This window comes from Scyliorhinus canicula, chromosome 13, assembly GCF_902713615.1.
Source record: "Scyliorhinus canicula chromosome 13, sScyCan1.1, whole genome shotgun sequence".
NCBI classification, from domain to species: Eukaryota; Metazoa; Chordata; class Chondrichthyes; order Carcharhiniformes; family Scyliorhinidae; genus Scyliorhinus; species Scyliorhinus canicula.
This window is the reverse complement of record NC_052158.1, coordinates 30,935,575-30,957,434: the sequence shown is the minus strand read 5'-3', so window position 1 is coordinate 30,957,434 and position 21,860 is coordinate 30,935,575. Positions and strand designations below refer to the sequence as shown.

General features: G+C 44.8%; 1 protein-coding gene across 1 annotated transcript in view; it reads left to right on the top strand.

Moving 5' to 3' along the window:
* Window positions 1-12,206, top strand: part of LOC119975536 (complement C4-like) — a 166,382-nt gene extending 154,176 nt beyond the window's left edge. Inside the window, exons 39-41 of the mRNA XM_038815328.1 lie at window positions 1,200-1,283; window positions 3,920-4,052; window positions 11,925-12,206. Of these exons, the coding sequence (XP_038671256.1) occupies window positions 1,200-1,283; window positions 3,920-4,052; window positions 11,925-12,066 (359 nt within the window). The 3' untranslated portion in view covers window positions 12,067-12,206. The remainder of the gene's footprint in view (window positions 1-1,199; window positions 1,284-3,919; window positions 4,053-11,924) is intronic.
* Window positions 12,207-21,860: the final 9,654 nt, after the last annotated feature.

Here is a 21,860-nt window from a genome sequence, read left to right as displayed (position 1 = left end):
TTTGTTGCTTATTTATTTAATTCTCTGTTTAAATTGAAGTTTGTTTAAACATAAAATATGCCTATGGGTCAGTGCTAGAATTCGTTCGGTGCAGTAACATCGCTTCACAGTTTTACAAATTGAAAATAGTTGCGTTTTCGTTCAGGATCCTAACAACTTATAGAGGAACCTGGCATTTCCGTCCATCTGTTTTCCTTGTCCTGCTAGAAGACAAAATAGCGAACGCCCACCCAATACCATCTGATGAGTCACTGCAGCCAGCACTATTCGAGAAAAACCTGTTTTAATTAATTAATAAACACATCTAGTTCAATTCGTCAGCGGACATCTTTTTGGCACCAGCCCGCAATTGATATCAGAAGCAGGTGGAGAAAACTAACAGATTCAACTGGTGGCACTTTAATTGATGTCCTGGCAACATAATCGGAAATATCCTTTCAACAAACTCCAGTGGAATGTCATGTCCCCTGACAAGTGCTCTATGCTCCTGGCATAGCGCCCATACTCGCGGCATGTATTCGATTTTTCTTTACTTTGTTCTGGGCATGTGGGGGTGGCTGGCATGTATTGGCCATCCCCAATTGCTTGTCCTTGAAGTTAGTGGTTTTCTAGGCCAAATTTCAGAAGGCATTTAATTTAAGAGTCAACCACATTGATGTGGCTCTGGAGTCACGTGTGGGCCAGATTCTATAAATTTATACATGCATATACACACCCCCATTGACGTACACCCATATATATATATATCCTGTGCCAGTTTCCCCGAACAGGCGCCGGAATGTGGCGACTAGGGGCTTTTCACAGTAACTTCATTGAAGCCTACTCGTGACAATAAGCGATTTTCATTTCATATATGTGCACACATAACCTTACTCACACGCATTCATGTACAGGGGCTGGTTTAGCTCACTGGGCTAAATCGATGGCTTTTAAAGCAGACCAAGCAGGCCAGCAGCACGGTTCGATTCCTGTACCAGCCTCCCCGGACAGGCGCCGGAATGTGGCGACTCGGGGCTTTTCACAGTAACTTCATTGAAGCCTACTCGTGACAATAAAGCGATTTTCATTTTTTTTTCATATAATACAGGCTAGCTTGGGTTAAGCTACGTTCTAGATACTATGCTACAGGTCCCAGTAAATTCTATTCAACACTTTTTAAAAACCAAGCTCTAACGATAGATTCTCTGAATTCTTCCCAGCATTTATTGTCAATGTGTCAGCCATCAGTCAGATAGGAAGCTTCGACGCCTATGAGGTATCCATCACAAAGCGGATCAAACTTGGTGAGTAACTCATTGCAGGTAACACCAGGACAATAATGACGTTTGCTTCCCGCGATGACACGCCGATATTTAGCCCGACAGACTTTGGTGGAACTGAATATTCGGCGGATTCTGTAACAGGCAATGAATTAGCTTGGCGGATGGTGAAAACAATCAGCAGGTCAGCTAATGCCTGAAAAGGTGCAAAGTTGTAAGAAAGAAGGAAACCCTGGGCCGCAACTTCTCCGGAGTGGCCAGCAGCGGTGGGTTGCCAACTCCCTGCATAATTATTTGCGGCTGGCTTCTTCCATGTCCATCTCGCCCAACCTTCCGACTTAGGTTGGGCGAGATCGAGGCAGCGCAGCGTGTCCCTGGGTCCAGCATCAAAGTCCAACCGAGCCGGAGTGGGAAAACGCAGCAGGTCTGGCAGCAACTATGGGAAGAGCAAACCGGAATTAACGTTTGGGATATAAATGATCCTTCTGAGTTTGCCTAGTATTTTCTGGGTTTTTTTATTAGGAAAGTCAAAGGATCGATTAAACTTAGGACAGGGAGATGGGAAATTGCTATGATTTGGGTGGGGCTGGAGAGATCGCAAGTCTGACGGAGGGGAGGGTTGGGTGGTGCTGGCGGGGTGAGGGGAGGCAAGATTGATCACAGTGGGGATCAGGCAGGGCAATGAGGCTTCGAATATGAGGGGGTGGCGGGTAACTGGTGGTTTGGTGGGGGTCCGAAATGGCGGGTAGTTGAGGGCTGGTCCGAGATCATAGAATCATATAATTATCCGTGCAGAAGGAGAACATTCGGCCCATCGAGTCCTCACCAGCCCTTAGAAAGAGCACTCTACTTAAGCCCACACCTGCACCCTATCCACCTAACCCTGTAACCCCAGCAGGGGATGGGGTGGGGAAAGGATATTTGGGGTGTTTGCAGGGTATGCCTCAAGCCGGCTGGGGAAGGGGGTACGCGGTTCGGGTCTGAGGTCGGTGGTTGCGCAGGGTTGTGGGGTCGGGTGTGGAGGAAGGTGGGATTCTGTGGTCCCGTAGCTTGGAGGGGTTTGGGGCCTTGTAGGGGGTACAGGTCACAGCTTTGTTGAGGGGTCCGGATGGGTCACAATTGAGAGTCGGGCCTACCTATGGGTGGTGCTGGAGGTGGGGGTGGTGCCTCATGTGGATGGGGATCGGGGGGTGTGGGGAATACAATGGGGTGTACTAAGTGGGGGGGGGGGGGGGATGGGGCTTGGGAACAGCCATGGAAGAGAGGGGTGGGGGTCAAGGGTGTTGGGGGAAAGACAGGTGGGCGGGGAGACATTTGCAGGGATCAATTTGAGAGATTGAAATAGATATCCAGAAATCAGAAGAGGTTTTATTTCTTGAACGTTTCTTCCGAGTAACTATCGTGTAACCCTTGCGGAACCAGCGTATGTTACCGATTTCAATCGCTATTTTCCGGATGATGCCCAGTGCAGCGCATTGATGGGGGAGGGAGTGCGAATTTAGTGCTTCTAGGCAATTGCCGCGCAAATGCTAACCTGGGAGGTTCGGAGAGGGAATCCCCAGCGCATCCTGGGGTTGCCAACCCACAAATCCGACGCTGGGGAGCCCGGAAGCTTCGGCGCAGTTGTAAACCGTGTTTCCTGGTTCTCTGTGCCCTGTCCCCGAGACTGGAAATTCCCGCCCCCAGGCCCAAAGACATTCAAATGGTCCGCCAAATCTTCCGTCTCGCCCACGGCGATTTCTGCAAATGGCGGGATCGAAAAACCTAAGCCCGCTGTGTAATCTTAGTTTGCTTCAAATGCCCAGCAGACCTCGTTTATGCTATTCGTTTCTTTCAGCGCCGTTTCCGAAGCCCAAAATTAGAATTTAACCTATTGGCTTGAAATGGTTACAAACACTCGAGTCTTGGCGAGCATTTTGACCCAGGACTGTCAAGGACTGACTATTATTCTTGACAATACACAATTCAAAGTAAACTCAATGAACTACACGTGACTTTTCGGAAACAATGAGATAATTATTAAATTCACAACCTAATTTTGCAAGGATAAGGTACAGATAAAGCAATGTGACATGGTTTTCAAAAATGTAGCAATCCAGCGCAATGAACTATTCCTACCTAATGCAATGCAACCTCCATCAAATTAGAAAGGATGTTGGAAGGGGATGTTTTGGGATGTGGGGACGCGGTGGGGGAACGGGTGGGGTCAGGGATATGGTGGGGCATTAAGTTTGTGGGCCCGACAGTACCACATTAAATATGTTTAACGTTTACCTGCTGGGACAGAAGAATAATTCCAATCATCTTCCCGCGTCTAGGGGTCATTCCTAGTACAGGTCGCTAATTTGGCGCCAGATGCCTATACACCAGTCCATATCAAACAATGTCTGATCAGCAGTCTCTCCTGCTCTTACCGCCAACCACTGATGTGTTTGGAAGGATTTGCAAGTTGTCACACTCGACCTGTCTGACCGCGTTGTGACGTTTCTTTGGCATCAAGTGCTGGGGTGGGACTTGAACTCGGAAATTCTGGGCCGGAGGCAGGGAAGGCTATCCATTGCGATAATGCAATAAACTCTTTATGTTGCCTGTCTTTTTTTTTGCACTAAAGAAAGCTGACACACACACACACACATATTATGTCTCCCTCTTTCAAACAGGTAGTGACGTGAGCATTGGGTTGAATGACGTCCGCCATTTCCTCAAACGGGACTCTTGCCCGATGAAATTGCAGCTTCACAAGTCTTACCTCTTAATGGGAAAGGATGGACAGACCAAAGATGATAAGGGAAAGTAAGTTTTTTTGAAGACCTTACATAATCGTAAAGGGAAAACTCCTCACATTGAACGTAATGATTTGATTCCTACCCACGCATTGGACTACAGCACAATATCACGAATAGCAAGAAGTCTCACAACACCAGGTTAAAGTCCAACAGGTTTGTTTCAATCGCGAGCTTTCGGAGCACTGCTCCTTCCTCAGATCATTCAACCTCAGGTGAGGCATTATCCCGAGGAAGGAGCAATGCTCTGAAAGCTAATGATTTGAAACAAACCTGTTGGACTTTAACCTGGTGTTGTAAGATGTCTTACTGTACTCACCCTAGTCCAATGCCGGCATGTCCACATCAGGAATATCAAGGTTAGTCCTTCTGCGATATCGCTGTGCATGACTTGTGTGCACATTACCAATATCTATCAGTGACTTGCGAAATTGCCAATTGGTCCCCTTGTGTTTAATTTCTGCGGGGATGGATCAGGAAAGGCACTAAAACTAATGTTCACCTGAACAAATTATACTCGGAAGTACAGAGGACCAGAGGAGCCTTGAGGTGCATATCTGTTGGTCCTTGAAGGCAGCAGGACACGTAGATAAGGTGATTAAGAAAGCATGGGCAGGGCAGCACGGTGGCGCAGTGAGTTAGTCGGTGCCGAGGTCCCAGGTTCGATCCCGGCTCTGAGTCACTGTCCGTGTGGAATTTGCACATTCTCCCCATGTTTGCATGGGTTTCGACCCCACAACCAAATGATGTGCAAGGTAGGTGGATTGAAGGCTCTAAATTGCGCCTTAACTGGAAAAAAATGAATTGGGTGCACTAAATTTATATATTAAAAAAAGAAGACATGGGCATATGGAATACTTGCCTTTATTCCTAAAGCAGAGAATATAAGAGTACGGATGTTATGATGGAGCTACACAAATCACTTGCTATGCCACAGCTTGAGTACTGTGTGCCGTTCTGGTCTCCACATCATAGGAAGGATGTGATTGCACTGGAGAGGATGCAGAAGAGATTCACCAGGATGTATCCTGGGGTGTTGCATTCCAGCTATGAAGAAAGGCTGTTTGGGCTGGGGTTGATCTCCGTAGAGCAGAGAAGGCTGAGGGAGGAATTGAGGGACATAGATTGGAAGAAACATTTCACCTTCGTAGTGGGGTAAATAACTAGGAGGCAACGAGCAAGAGATTTCGAGGGGATTAGAGGAAAAACCTTTTCACCCAGAGGGTGTTGGGAATCTTGAGCTCATTATCCGAAAGGGTGTGAGAGGCGGGCACGCTCATAACATTTAAGTAGTATTTGGATGGACACGACACGCCACAGCATACAAGACTATGGACCAAGTGCTGGAAAATGGGATTAGACTAGAAAGGTGTTTGATGGTTAGTGCAGAGTACTATGGGCCAGGGTTTAAGGAGCCACAAACTGTATCATGGAGTTCACCTGGCCCATAATTGTAAATAGATTTTGGTTATAGGGAGCACAGGGGCCCACTTTACAGGTGTGATGCCACAGAGAATTAAAAATATTTTAATACAAAACACAATGTTTATTCTACGAATCCAGTTAACATTTTTAAACACACGCAGTAAATATCTTAGCAACCATCAAATAAAAAATTCCCCTAAAGAATACAATACTCTATAAGCAACCCTTAATCTGCCATTGCAACATCCATAAATACCCTCTTTAACACCGCGATCAGGTTTGAATTCTCTACTGAGAGTAGTTATCACTGTTAAATTAGCAAGCGATCTGAAGACATTCCTTTCATACATAAATAAATCTGGTTTTGATGAATGCCGCTCCAAATCTGCAAAACTAAATGAAACACACCCTGTAGCTGCCAGTCCAAAGCGAAAGTAAAGCAGACAGACAGCCCAGCTCCACCCACACTCTGACATCACTGCAGCTATTTGACAAACATTCATTTCTTAATGGTACATCCACTGCAGCTATTTTATAAATACCCATTTCTTAAAGGTACACCCACTACAACTATTTGATAAACACCCATTTCTTAAAGGGATTCTCACATGAGACGTTTTCCCAAGAAAAACATAAACCATCAACTTCAAGATGGTTTCATTTTTCACATTTCACTTTCCTTTAAGAAATATGGACAGTGAATATACGTTTTTTTAACAAAACGAAACACGCAAACATTTATAATAACATAATCAATTTTAGTTCTTCTTCCTCCACTGCTTCCTTTCATCACATTTGTGACAAAGCCTCGGCTATTACCTTTTCTCGTCCTGCCACACGTATTACTTTTAAATGAAATGATGGTAACAATAAACTCCATCGAAACAGTCTTGCATTGTTTTCCGGAACCGCTCCAAAAACGGCAATGGATTCTGATTAGTACATATAATTGTGTCAGACGGATTGCTGGTCACATAAGCCTGAAAATGTTGTAAAGCCAGCACCAAGCTCAAAGTCTCCTTGTCAATTGTTGAATACGTCTCCTGGTGAGAATTTAATTTCTTTGAAAAATAACCAATAGGCCACTCTAGTCCTTCATTGTCATCTTGTAGAAGCACCGCTCCTACGCCCACATCACTCGCATCAACAACACTTTGTTCTAACACAGGAACAGTGGTTAACACAGCCTTCAGGCAGTCAAATGTCTGTTGACACTCCGCTGTCCGCTCAAATTTGCTACGCTTCTTAAACAAGTCCGTCAATGGAGCAACCACACTGCTAAAATTTGGCACAAATTTCCAGTAGAATCCACTCATGCCAAGAAATTGTACTATTTTCCTTCATGTCGAGGAGATCGAAAACTCGCCAATAACTTTTGTTTTCACACCCTGTGGAACCATTCGACCGTGTCCGATTTTATGGACAAGGAAAGTGAATTTGGCTTTTCCAAATTCACTTTTGGCAAGGTTTGCCACCAAACCCGCCTCCTGAAGTCGATTGAATAACCATCAGATGCTTTAAATGTTCTATCCATGTCTGGCTGAAAATTACCAGATTGTTGATGTATACCACACAATTGGGTAATCCTGAAACAACTTTGTTAGTTAACCATTGAAATGTAGCTGTGGTGTGTTTCATGCCAAATGGCATAACTTTGAATTGGTATATACCATCTGGAGTCACAAAAGCTTAAATCTCCTTCGTCCTTTTGGATAAAGGTACCTGCCTGTAGTCTTTAAGTAAATCCAGGTTGAAAATAAAAGTTGATTATCCCATCTTCTCAATGCAATCCTTCAGACGTGGGATAGGATAAGAGTCAGTTCATGACTTGAGAAAGGACATATTGGCACTGGAGGGTGTGCAGAGGAGATTCACTAGGTTAATCCCAGAGCTGAAGGGGTTGGATTATGAGGAGAGGTTGAGTAGACTGGGACTGTACTCGTTGGAATTTAGAAGGATGAGGGGGGATCTTATAGAAACATTTAAAATTATGGAGGGAATAGATAGGATCGATGTGGGCAGGTTGTTTCCACTGGCGGGTGAAAGCAGAACTAGGGGACATAGCCTCAAAATAAGGGGAAGTAGATTTAGGACTGATTTAGGAGGAACTTCTCCACCCAAAGGGTTGTGAATCTATGGAATTCCTTGCCCAGTGAAGCAGTTGAGGCTCCTTCATTAAATGTTTTTAAGGTAAAGATAGATAGTTTTTGGAAGACTAAAGGGATTAAGGGTTATGGTGTTCGATGGCCTACTCCTGCACCTAGTTCTTTTGTTCTTATGTTCTTATGTAACTGCATTAACCTTTCTGTAGTCCACACACAACCATTGGGTACCGTCTGGTTTTGGTACCATCACTATGGGTGAGATGCATTGGCTGCAACCCACTTCAATTATGCCATTTATAAGCATACTCTCAATCTCTTTGTTAACCTGTGCCAATTTTAAAGGTTTAAGTCTATATGGATGTTGTTTAATGGGAACAGCATTTCCCACATCGACATCATGTATAGCCGTTTTAGTACTTCCCACATCACATGTTGTGCAATTATTAAATGCTGTCTAGCCAATTAACCTGCACTATTTAATCGTTCCCTTAACTTTGACACGTAATCCAATTATGTAACTTCCGATTTCTCACTCACCATTTTTTCGTTAATCAATTTAAGTCGTCCTCTGACCTCATAACCAAAAATTAGTCCAAAAGGACTGAATTTGATGGACCTATTAGGTGCAGCCCTAATTGCAAACAGTACAAATGGAATTCCTTTATCCCAATCCTCTGGATAATCTTGACAATAAGCACTCAACGTTGTCTTTAATGTCTGATGCCAACTTTCTAACTCTCCCTGTGATTCTGGATGGTACGCAGTTGATTTAAATTGTTTTATTCCGAAGCTATACATAACTTCTTTGAATAACCTTGAGGTAAAATTTGATGCTTGATCCGATTGTATTTCTGTGGGTAGTCCATATCTACTAAAGAATTTTAGTAACTCGTCCACAATTTTTTAAGCTGTAATATTACGTACTGGAATGTCCTCTGGAAACCTAGGAGTAACATCCATTATAGTCAAAAGATATTGATTCCCACTTTACATTTTAGGAAGTGGTCCTATCCAATCAATTAAGACCACTGTAAAAGGTTCCTCAAATGCTGGAATTTGGTATTAAGGGCGCTAGTTTTATCACTGCTTGAGGTTTTCCTATCACTTGACATGTGTGACATGATCGACAAAATTTAACTACATCTTTATGTAGTCCAGGCCAATAAAAATGCTTTTGGATTTTAGCTTGAGTTTTCCTTACTCCAAAATGACCTCCCACTGTTTCCTCATGTGCTACTCGCAACATCTCCTTTCTATACCCGACCGGCAATACTACTTGATGAACTTCTGCCCACTTTTCATCCGCCTGCATATGTAAAGGTCTCCATTTTCTCATCAAGACATAATTTTTACGGTAATAACACTCCAGTATACACTCAGATTCCTCTTCCGTGTATGCTTTCTGATACATCCATTTTATTTCTATATCTTTCTGTTGTAACTCCGCCACTTTTCTTGAACTAAAAATATGTGCCTCACCCTCCACCTTTTCTTGTTCTTTTCCAACCATCTGACCAAAAATCGTTTCTGATAATAGCACTTCAACTTCATCTTCACTCTTTGATTTCTCCTCTTGTCTTAATCTGTGACTTTGCCACCTTGTTACTCCACAATCCGGAAAAATCCCAGGATATTCGTCCTTCAACACTTCAGCTGTCTGATTTTCCACTGACTTATCAACCACAGTAGGCATCACTCCCACCTGCGATCCAGCTATATCATTACCCCAAATAAACTGTATTCCTGGCCAAGATAGTTTCTCTATTACTCCTACTACCAAGTCACCACTCTTCACTGGACTTTCCAACCTTACCTTATATAATGGAACACTACTCTTCTCACCTTGAATTCCACATATTACCACCTTTTCTGGCAATATTCTTCCCAAGCTACATAACTCCTCGTCTCTTGCCATTCAAAATTAGCTCTCGTATCTCTTAAAATTTTGACTTGTTTACCTGCTCCTCCTGATACACATGTGTAAACTTTACCCACACAAGTGAATTCTTTAAAGAGATCTAGCGCCTTCTGATCAATCACCTTTTGATCAGGCTGTCCACTCTTTCGCACCTCCTTCGCCTCACTTGGGCTTTCCTTTCGTACTTTAACAAACCCCACTGACTTATCCTGTTTTACCACATCAGCCTTCCCAGTGCTTTTCTTCCACCACCAACACTATGACTTTACATGACCTAGTTTTTAAAGTGAAAACATTTGAAAATTTTCATGTCTCTTGCACCCTCCTGGATTTATTTTTTAATCTGAGGTACACTCTCCTTATTATCTCCCATCAGGTCTCCTTTACCTCTATCACTTGAGTACTTCTCTTTTCCCCAGATTCTATCTCTCACAGGTGAAACATGTCAGAAACCAAGCTTTGATTTATGAAATAATTCATAATTATCTGCCATTTCTGCTGCTAATCTCGCAGTTATAATCCTCTTCCACATGAGTTCTCACTACATCAGGAATTGAATTTTTAAACTCCTCCAAAAGTATAATTTCTCTGAGAGCTTCACAGGTTTGGTCTATTTTCAAAGCCCTGATCCACCTATCAAAATTACTCTGTTTGATCCTTTCAAACTTCATATATGTTTGACCAGGTTATTTCCTTAAATTTCTAAACCTTTGTCTCTCAGCTTCAGGCACTAGTTCATATGCACCAAAGATGGATTTTTTCACCTTCTCATACGTCCCAGATACCTCCTCTAATAGTGATGCAAACACGCCACCAGCCCTGTGTACCAGATTTGTTTGAATCAGTAATGCCCACATGTCCTGTGGCCATTTAGTTTGTTTCGCACCTTCGCAAATTAAATGAAAAAGGCTTCTACCTCCTTCTCATCAAACCTTGGCAATGCTTGGACATATTTAAATAGATCCCCAACAAGCCTTCGACTATGGCACTCTTTCTCTTAATCCTCATCACTATCCTCCAACTGTACGTTTCCCTTCACATCCGCCAATTTTAATTGACTATCATGTTTTGTGGCCATTTTCTGAAGTTCAAACTCTCTCTTTCTCCATTTCCTCTCTCTCTTTTTCTTTTTCCCTGATCTGTACCTCCCTTTCTCTTTCTTTTTGGTCTGCGAGGGCTATTCTTTCTTTGTTTTTTTCTTCTCTCTCCTTTTCTTTGTCCCAGATCTGTATCTCCCTTTCTCTCTCTTTTTCTCTCATTTCGTATTCAAGCTGCTTTCATTCTTTTTCATGTTCATGATTTGTAACTGAATTTTTGCCATTTCTAATGAGTCAGACTATATCTCAGGCAATTTTGAATGCTCAGCGAGCACCGTAAGTACCTCTTCTTTTCAGATTCTGTCAGGTAATGTTAACTGCAATGTTTTTGCCAAATCTAAAAGCTTGTTTTTAGCCTCCATTTGTAAGGTACTGCGTGTGACTGTCTCCAATCACAAAAACTTCAGAGCCTCTGAAAGAGCCATTGTCCACAACACACTCCCTACTTAAACTGGTATAACACACCTGAAAAGCAACCACAATATGCTCACTCCTCACTGTCTTTAAGTTCACAAAGCCAAACCAATAGATAGAATTTTATCCCCCTCGAGCATACAACTTATTATGGGTCAGAGTTTAGAGAACTCCAAGGTGTATCACCTGGCCCACAGCTTTAAATTGATTTTGGTTATCGGGAGCACACTTTACAGTGATGCAACAGAGAACTAAAAGTATTTTTAAACAAAACACAATGTTTATTCCATGATTCCAGTTAACATTTTTAAATATACACAGTAAACATCTTAGCAACCATCAAATCAAAACACGCCCACCCAAAGAATACAGTACTCTATAAACAATGCTTAATCTACCCTTGCAACATCCATCAGACAAATACCCTCTTTAACAGAGATCAGGGTTAAATTCTTTACTGGGAGCAGTTATCACAATTAAATTAGCAAGTGATCTGAGGCCATTCCTTTCATACAGAAATAAATCAGAAATGCACCTGGTTTTACTGCATGCAGCTCCAAATCTGCAAAACTAAACTAAACACACCCTGTAGCTGCCAGTCCAAAACGAAAGTAAAGCCAACAGACTGCCCAACTCCAACCACACTCTGACATCACTGCAGCTATTTGACAAACACCCATTTTTTAAAGGTACATCCACTACAGCTATTTGATAAACACCCATTTCTAAAAGGTACATCCACTATAGTTATTTGATGAACACCCATTTCTTAAAGGTACTCTCACAGGACAAGAGACAAAAGGCCGAATCACTACTTTCTGTGTTGTATGACTCCAATTTTGCTTCTTGTTTTTTGTTTCTCTGCACCTATCCCCCCTCCCCTCCCCCCCCCCCAACCCACAAATCCCTGCCAACAAACACAGCAAGCAGTATCTTCTTGACTCGTACTCTTGGATTGAAGAGATGCCATCAGAAGAAGAATGCCAAGGCACCAAAGCAAGAAGAGTCTGTGCGGAATTAACTAAATTCATCGATGACCTTCGAACATTTGGATGTCAACTGTAGGTTCATTTGAACATGGCACTACTCATCATTTAACCTCATTACGGTTGCAAACTCTACGATCTGCACAGTAATATCTTTAAGTAAAATTAATTTACATTAATGCTCGTGCAATAAATAAATATTTTGTTCATATGTTGCAATATTTGTAGCTCCAAATTATTTTGCTTCAACGTATAAGCTCCTTTTGCACAAATATTGAACTTATATGCGACCACCAAGGTGTCCCCATTTTTGTTTTACCTGTGTGAATTCAATATGGCAGCCTTGTCCAAAGCACAGCTTTTCGGATTGTGCCCACACCCGTTTTCAAGCTCCTGGTCATTGAGGTGAATTAATTCCCCATTGGAGGCAGAGCCTCCTGCGGCACACGCTGTCCGTCATCTGTTTGACACACCTGTACTCCTTGGGCTGTTGCTGGCCTCCCCTCTGGATCCCTCCCTGGCCTGATGGGTGGCTGGGTCCTCAGGGTGTGGGGCGGGGCCATGCACATGTGCTGCCGCACCGAGTCTCTGCCGACACTGCTGCTGCTGCCTTCTCCAACATCTAACAACATGACCTGCCAGCAGCACCATGAGAGCAGCCTCCACAGGGTCCAAGATGTCATTGAACCAATGTAATATCCGTAAGGGATTGGAGAGGGTGTGAGGCTAACAACCAGCTCTGTCTTTCTGTCTTTCAGCCAGGACCCTCCAATCCCCTATTGCTCCCTTCCCCCCCCCCCCCTCCCCAACCCCCTGCCATTCAACGCGTCCAGTCCGCACCACCCACCCCCCCCCCCCCCCCACGTGCCAGCGGGAGCCCGGGTCAGCGGACCACGCACCCTGTCCCCACCTGTAATGCTACCTGGATGGGTGTTGCTCCCCTTAATAGTGCATAACTCTGGTGGTGGAAATGTCCCCAATGCTGGGGGTCAGCCCTGTCTTTGGTTGTCGGCTGCTGAAGCTCGTGGTATTGCTTCCTGCAGTGTCCAGGCAAAATGTCCAGGCATCACGGTTTGATTGGGATTGCTGATTGCTACATGGGGGCCGACCCCTGGTATCCACTTGGCAGCTGTGAAGTGCTCTACTAACTACAATTCCCTATTGGCAATGGCCTTCTACCACATAGCCTGAGGCCTCCTTGGCCATTGTGAGTTATGGGTGGTTGGTGGGAGAGACCGGCTTTAATGGGTGCACACAATCCATGGGGTGGCATGGCAGATCCATGGGTACTGTGACACCCACCACCCCCCAGCCTAGGGGCGACCCCAGCCCAGGGACGACTCCCGCTCCACCGATGGCAGCCCACACACCTCTGGGCCACCGGCGAAGCTACCACAGTGCCCCCAGGCCCATTGTCTTGGAGCAAAGATGGCTGCTCACCTCCCTGTGTCCCCAGAACAGTCATTCTGCCTGCATCTCATTTTTTAAAAAGTGTACTGATTGGCGCCCAAGTGACCACTTGCTTGGGAGAGTATTAGCTCACAGGAAGCTGTTAGGTAGGGGGTCTTTCCCATTCTTTGTATGGAGATTGGCCTTAAGTGGTAACTATTGGTTTCTCACCCCACCATCCTGGCATCCTGATTTTGCCAACGGCAAGCTGGCTGGTTAGATCACAAATTGATCAGGACCCAGCGCAGTCCTCAATTTTGATCACTCCCATGATGTAATAGCTGCATCGCGCTCCTGTTCAAGCGCAATGTGGCCATTAAACCACGCCTCGTGTGTGATAGCATGCACACCAAACGATGGAGTCGATTGAAACCATATGTTCAGCTATGTGATGCATAGTATATCTAACACTGGGAAAATGCAAAGGAATGTGTGGATTGTGTGCAATGCCTAAAGAATCTAATGTAAGCGGGGCAGAGGAAACAAACATCAACAACAAAGGGATATAACGAGAAAGTTGTGGATACTGACATGCTCTCCATGGGGGAAATAACACAAAATCTCAGCCCCAGTTTCTAAGTACATGCTGATGACACCAAGTCCTATCTCAACACCAGCTCCCTTGGCCCCACAACCGTCTCTAAATTGACAGGCAGACTCTACAATATCCAGTGCAGGAAAAACAGCAATTTCCTCCTATTAAACATTGGAAGGACCAAGGTCATCCCCCAAAAAATAAACAAAGTCCCCTGGTGAGCATGTTCAGCATGTTTCCTGGCACTTCCAGTGCTGAACAACACACTAACCAACACGACTCATCTTGAATGTGCAGCCAAGGCCATTTCTGACGGATGCCCCAGTGTAGCGAGGCCCCCTTCCTCTTCACCAAAGCCCAAAGACACTATGGGAGGGCACTGATGTGGGCAGTGCCAGGCTAGCACCAGGATGGCACTGCCAGTGTACCCACCAGAAGTGGCAGGGCATCACCTTGCCCAAAGGGCGCGCAACAGGGGAGGGGGGGGGTATAATCCCCTGGAGAGCCCGACGAGTCCCGTCTGTGGGGACCAGTACTGCGTGGAAGAGATTGAATCCCAAAGCCTCAAGAAGTTCAAGAATCTGCACACTGCCTCGTTCTAATATGCAGCTTCGCAAAATCTCGCAAGATCACGTTGAATCTTGCGATGAACCGTAAGCCCCAGGAGTGGGGTGTCCCAGCTTTAAATGGTTACGCTGTGCAGTGGCAAACTGCATTTCTGGTACAGCATTGCTGTTGGACTGCGCCCATTGACTTATGTATGACATTGTGAAAGTGTAATTTTCCTATTGACTCTATTTCTCTCCTTGCCAAATAGGCTGAACAACCTCTGAACTCAGGTCATAATTTTTATAATAGCAGTCACGGGGAGAACCCGCAGACTCCGCACAGACAGTGACCCAATCCAGGAATCGAACCTAAGCACCTAGCGCTGTCAATCATCAGTGCTAACTACTGTGCTACCGTACGGCCCAACAGTGCCAGAAATATTCTCAGCATGAGATTCCATCCATAACTTCAACATCTATTTCCACCTCTGCAGCACAGCTGTGTCCGTTCCTGCCTCAGTTCATCAGTGTTTGCCCCCCCCCCCCCATGCCTATGTTACCCTTATACTAATACGCAACGCACTCCTGGCCAACATTCCATATGAGCCCTGTGGACAAATTTCTCAATCAGAAAAGCAATTGTACAAATCTTATCAAAATCATTTACAAATTTAGTATTATGTCTAATTTCTTACAAGCCTGGCTCCTCTTGTCCCATATTCAGACACATTCATGTACCACAGAACTAAACATCCCCAGCCATGGCACGCATAGCCGCCTTGAATTTGCACTGAATCCTCTCCTATCCAAGGCTACAATATATTTTTAATGATGGCTCACTCAGACCTTAAATATACAATACCTCAATAACGAGCAGAAAGTTCAGAGCGAGAACACTTCTACCAAATTTCATGCATGTTTGCCAAGTAGTCAGGAAATATTTGAATCAAATAAAAATTGCAACATGTTTGTGCGTTTGACGCCTGCTTGTGCTACGAGTACATTAACATGCAGTCATCTTTTCTCACAAAATTAATAAAAGTAATACTTCTTGCTAATACAAATAGAGGTTGAAGACATACAAAAATAATTCGCTTTACTTCAACACGCATAATTCCACTTTTTATGCTTCAAATGGAAAAATCCTCTTTTATTCAAAACTTTATTCATGAATGTTGTGGAAGTACATTATAAAATATTCCAGATTACATATTACATTTAGTGCAATAAAGCTTAATTTCTTTCAGTACAGTAAGTGGCAGTCTGACATGTCTCAGTCGTCTTGCAATCACAGTCAACTTTTCCAACATCCTTGTAATTTCCTTCAAAATTTTGCTGTTCTGGATTCTGCCAAGAGATTTCGCACACTGGCACCTTTCATATTGTGAGGGAGAATGGTGGACTTTTCTTTTCTCACTGAACCTTTATGACCAACGTCTCATGCTAAATTTGCTGACCACACAAAGACAGGAAGGAAAGTAAGTTGTGAAGAGGACATAAGGAGGCTACGGAGGGACAGAGATAGGTTGTGAGTGAGAAAAGACCTGACAAATGCAGTATAATGTGGGCAAATATGAAATTGTCCAACATAGAACATACAGTGCAGAAGGAGGCCATTCGGCCCATCAAGTCTACACTGACCCACTTAAGCCCTCACTTCCACCCTATCCCCGCAACCCAATAACCCGTCCAAACGTTTTGGTCACTAAGGGCAATTTATCATTGCCAATCCACCTAACCTGCACGTCGTTGGACTGTGGGAGGAAACCGGAGCACCCGGAAGAGACCCACGCAGATACAGGGAGAACGTGCAGACTCCGCACAGTCAGTGACCTAGTGGGGAATCGAACCTGGGACCCTGGCGCTGTGAAGCCACGGTGCTATCCACCTGTGCTACCGTGCTGCCCATTTTGGCAAGAAGAATACAAAAGAAGCTTATTATCTAAATGGTGAGAGATTGCAGAGCTCTGACATACAGAGGGATCTGGGTGTCTGCGTGCATAAATCAAGAATGGCAAGAATATAGGTATAGCACATAATTTGGAAAGCTCATAGGATGTTATTGTTTATTGTGAGGGGAATTGATGACAAAGGCGGGAGGTTATACTTTAGTTCTACAGGGCCTTATGAAATTACATCTGAAGTACGGTAGCACAAGCGGCTGGCACTGTGGCTTCACGGCACCAGGGTCCAAGTTTCGATTCCCGCTGGGTCACCTTCTGTGCGGAGTCTGCACCTTCTCCCCATGTTGGCATAGGTTTACTTTGGGTGCTCCAGTTTCTTCCCACAGTCCAAAGACGTGCAGGTTCGGTGGGTTGCCAAGAAAAATTGCCATTAGTCACCAAAAAGGTTAGGAGGGGTTATTGGGTTACGGGGACAGAGTGGAAGTGATGGCTTAAGTGGGTCAGTGCAGACTCGATGGGCCAAATGGCCTCCTTCTGCACTGTATGTTCTATTGTGTACAGTGTTGATCTGCTTAGTTTTAAAAAACATAAATACGTTAAAACCAGAGAAGGTTTACTGGATTAATACTAGGAAATGGCAGGTTGTCTTATGAAAAAGATTGGAGAGTATAGGTTTGTATCCGTTTAGTTTAGAAGCATGAGAGGCGGCTTGATAATTACATTTAGGATCCTGAGGGGGATTGACAGGGTGGATGTGGAGTAGATGCTTTCCCTTGTTGAAGATCTAGAATGAGGGGTCACCATTTACATATAAGGGTCACTCTTTTAAGATGAAGGTGAGGAGAATTAGTTTTACTCAGAAGGGGAGAACCACCGGAACTTTCTGCAAAAGCCAGTGGAAGCAGAGTATTTGAATAGCTTTAAGGCAGAAATAGATAGATTAATAAGGGGTGAAAGGTTATTGGGGCAGGCAGGAATGTGGGCTTAAGGTTGCAATTAGATCAGACAAAAACTTGTTGAATGGGGGAACAAGCTCCTAATTCATATGTTCATATGTAGACAACACAAAGAAAATGTTTTCACGTAACCAGAGGTTCGGGTCTGGAGTGTGCTGCCTGAGAACTCGGTGGTGGGAGGATTATTATCTGATAAACAAGAATGTGCCGAGTTCTGGAGAGAAGGTCGGAGTGGCACAAGGTAAAGTTCTGCTTCAGAGAGCAAGTACACACTATATGCTGATGAACTTCCTTCTGTGGTGTAACCTTTCTATGATTCTAGGAATCCTGCATTTCATATTTTTTATTCATTTATCGGAATGTGGGTGTCTCTGGTTAGCCAACATTTATTGACCATCCCTGGTTGTCCATAAGAGGGTGGTGGTGAGTTGCCTTCTTGAACGTTTGCAGTCCCTGAGGAATAGGTTAATCCACTGTGCTGTTTGGATGGGAGTTCCAGGATTTTGACCCAGCGACAGGGAAGGAACGGCAACATATTTCCAAGTCAGTGTGTTGACCCAGGTGGTGGGATTCTCTGTTGATCTTGTCCTTCTTAGTGGTCGTGGGTTTGGGAATGGGCCTATCGTTCGGGATGAACCTTCACACAAAAACAACATATTTTTTCGATGCTCTTAATGGAGGCAGATTTCACAAGAATTTTAGCAATGGTGTCTTCCCTACCTCTGCCCCCAAATTCAGTACGGCCATGCAGTACGGCAGGTAGTGCACTTCCTACGATCAGCTAAAACTGGTCTTAGAGTTTGTTTCAAAGTGCTCGTGATGTATGCATTCTGACAATTGACAATTAATTGTTAGCTCTGGGAAACATCTGTTGGCATTACCGTCTGCTTTTCCCACAGATGCATGAGAAGGTCACGTCTGGACAGCTGACCAATTAACTTGCAGTTCATGCCGTTTTCCAGCGCAGTCTTTTTCACAAGGGAGAGGTGGTGTGGCATGGTCCAACTGAATGCAGTATTTCACAGCAGCCTGGGCCAGACCCAATCTTCATAGCACTGGGAAATAGACAGAAGCTCAGCACTCAATGGCACATGGTGTTTGCATTGGAACGATCTCTGCACAGCTTGATGCAGCTGGACACAAAGTGGTCATCAGGATGTGGGGACATTGGGTACCTTTGTATCCCACTAGCCTAGAGATCTATACGTGATGCTCTTGTGGGCATGAACGACACTTCCACATCATCGAGTCCTCTGGGCCCACTGCAGGGGATTGGATTACGTTACCAACCCCTTTAATCACATTTTGTTTTGCTGTTTCAAGTTTCCATTAAGATTCTGTTTATTTTGGGGCACTATCCCTTTAAGGAACTTCATTTCTCATTTATCCACCGTTTGTTGATTTAGCTTATTTGGTTAACAAAAAGAAGCACAATCCATTTCCAGATAACGTCACTGATCAGAGCAGCACTGTTCCTTCAAACCAAGTTTCTATGTCAGCCTGGCTGTATCTTCCTCTACTGCTGGTTACATACCATTATCCAACTCAGTCATATCCCCCGTACCTTAAAGTAATTCAAAATCAAAAGAGAAAATTCTGGAAAAACTTAGCAGGTCTGACAGCACCTCTGGAGAGGCAAGCGCAGTTAACATTTCAAGACAGTAGGAGACGATTTCCCCCCACCCCCCTCCACAGCATTCTGTGTTTTTATTTCAGTTTTCCAGAATCTGCAGTATCTACATTTTTATCCTTGTAAATATTTTGTTCGAGACCTGGAGCCGAGTGTGACACCCCACCAAAAGAATTAACAAGCAGGAGCAGACCGTTCTGCCCATCGCTAATGCTGCACAATTTTTTTAAATAATCTTTATTGTCACAAGTAGGCTTACATTAACACTGCTATGAAGTTAATATGAAAATCCCCTAGTCCCCACACTCCGGCACTCGGGTACACTGATGGTAAATTCAGAATGTCCCATTCACCTAACAGCACATCTTTCGAGACTTGTGGGATGAAACCAGAGCACCCGGAGGAAACCCATGCAGACATGGGGAGAACTTGCAGACACCACAGACAGTGACCCAAGCCAGGAATCGAACCTGGTGCTGTGGAGCAACAGAGCTAATCACTGTGCTACCATGCCGCCCATTTGACAAGATCATGGGTGATGTGATCTAGCCCTGACTCAATTTCCCTGCCAATATCCTGCAACACCTTTGCAGGTCAAGAATCTAACTGAGCCTCAATGATTCAGCTTCTGCTACTCGCACAGGAAGAGAAGCAAAGGACTTGGTGGCTCAGCTCCCAAAGCATATGCCCTCACTCTAGCTGTGCTTTGGGCTCCCATGGCCGTTTTTAACTGGTCAAGGTTGCTCACCAGTTGATGAACTGTCAGCAGATCTGACTAGAAGGCGCGTACAGAAATGTTTTATCTGCATAGTTCCCCTGCCAGGGATCATCAGTCAATTTATACCTGTCTCCATCCTGATTGTTTGGCCAAATTTATTGCCACAGCATAAGAACAAGAGAGAGAAGAGACAGAAGAGCCCACCTAATTCCAAATTGGCTCAAAAAAACCTCTTAGTTCTTATACATTGATTGAAACTACCCCTGATGTTTGTATAGAACTGTTCTAATTCTAATCTGCTGACAAAGGGGGTGCTGTTGTCGTCTGACGCACTGCCTCTACCTCGCAGAGGCTGAGAACCAACTCTCTGATACTTCCTCCTACCTCCCCCTGGACCATGACCAGACCACAGACCATCAAACCATTATCTCCAACACCGTTAGTGACCTCATTTCCTCCGGATGCCTTCCCCCTACGGCTTCCAACCTCATAGTCCCCCAACCCTGGACAGCCCACTTTTACCTACTTCCCAAAATCCACAAAAAAGACTGTCCCGGCAGGCCCATTGTGTCAACATGCTCCTGCCCCACCGAACTTACTTCCTCTTTTCTTGATTCCATCCTCACTCTTCTGGTCCATTCCCTCCCCACCTACATCCGGGATTCCACTGATGCCCTGTGTCATATTGACAGTTTCCAATTCGTGGGCCCTAACCTCATTCTATTCACCATGGATGTGCAATCCCTCTACACCTCCATCGCACACCAGGGTGGCCTGAGAGCTCTTCGCTTCTTTCTCAAAAAGAGACCCGGACAATTCCCATCCACCACCACTCTCCTCCACCTGGCTGAACTCGTTCTATCTCTCAACAACTTCTCCTTTAACTCATCTCACTTTCTCCAAATCAAAGGTGTAGCAATGGGTACCCGCATAGGTCATAGCTACGCTTGCCTCTTTATGGGGTTTGTGAAACATTCCTTGTTCCAGGCCTATCCGGGCCCCCTGCCACAATTCCTTTACCGATACATTGACGACTATTTTGGTGCCGCGTCATGCTCTCGCCCCGACCTGGAAAAATTCATCAACTTCGCTTGCAGTTTCCACCCCTCCATCACTTTCACCTGGTCCATATCAGACACTTCCCTTCCCTTCCTTGGTCTGTCTGTCTCCATTTCTGGCAATAGACTATCCACTAATATCCACTACAAGCCCACTGACTCCCACAGCTATCTGGACTACAGCTCTTCGCACCCTACACCCTGTAAGGACTCCATCCCTTTCTCTCAACTCCTTTGCCTCCTTCGCATTTGTTCCAACGATGCCACTTTCCAAAATGGTGCTTCGAAAATATGTTCCTTCTTCCTCGACCGTGATTTCCCACCTAGAGTTGTGGACAGAGCCCTCAGCAGTGTGCAGTCCATCTCCCACGCCACTACCCTCGGCCTCCACTCCCTCCCAGAACAAGTATGGAGTTCCCCTCGTTCTCACATTTCATCCCACCAGCCTCTGTATGCAAAGCATAATCCTCCGCCATTTTCGCCAACTACAGCGTGATGCCACCACCAAACACATCTTCCCTTCACTCCCTCTGTCAGCATTCCGCAGAGACCGTTCCCTCCGACACAATCTAGTCCACTCCTCCACCATATCCAGTACCTCTCCCATCACCCATGGCACCTTCCCATGCAATCGCAGAAGGTGTAACACCTGCCCCTTTACCTCTTTCATGCTTAACATTCCAGGCCCAAACACTCACTTCAGGTTAAGCAGCGTTTCACTTGCATCTCCTCCAATTTGATATACTACATTTGCTGCTCCCAATGTGGTCTCTATATCAGAGAGACCAAACGCAGACTGGGTGATCGCTTTGCTGAGCATCTTTTGTCTGTGCACACTCAGGATCCTGACCTTCCTGTTGCTTGTCATTTTAACAAAAGACCCTGCTCCCATGCCCACATGTCTGTTCTTGGACTGCTGCAATGTTCCAGTGAAGCGCAATGCAAACTGGAGGAACAACATCTCATCTTCCGGTTAGGCACGCTACAGCCTTCCAGCCTGAACATCAAATTCAACAAATTCAGATGATCAGCCCTGTTAATTCCTGGTTCTTTGTGGTCGGTCTGGACTCAATAA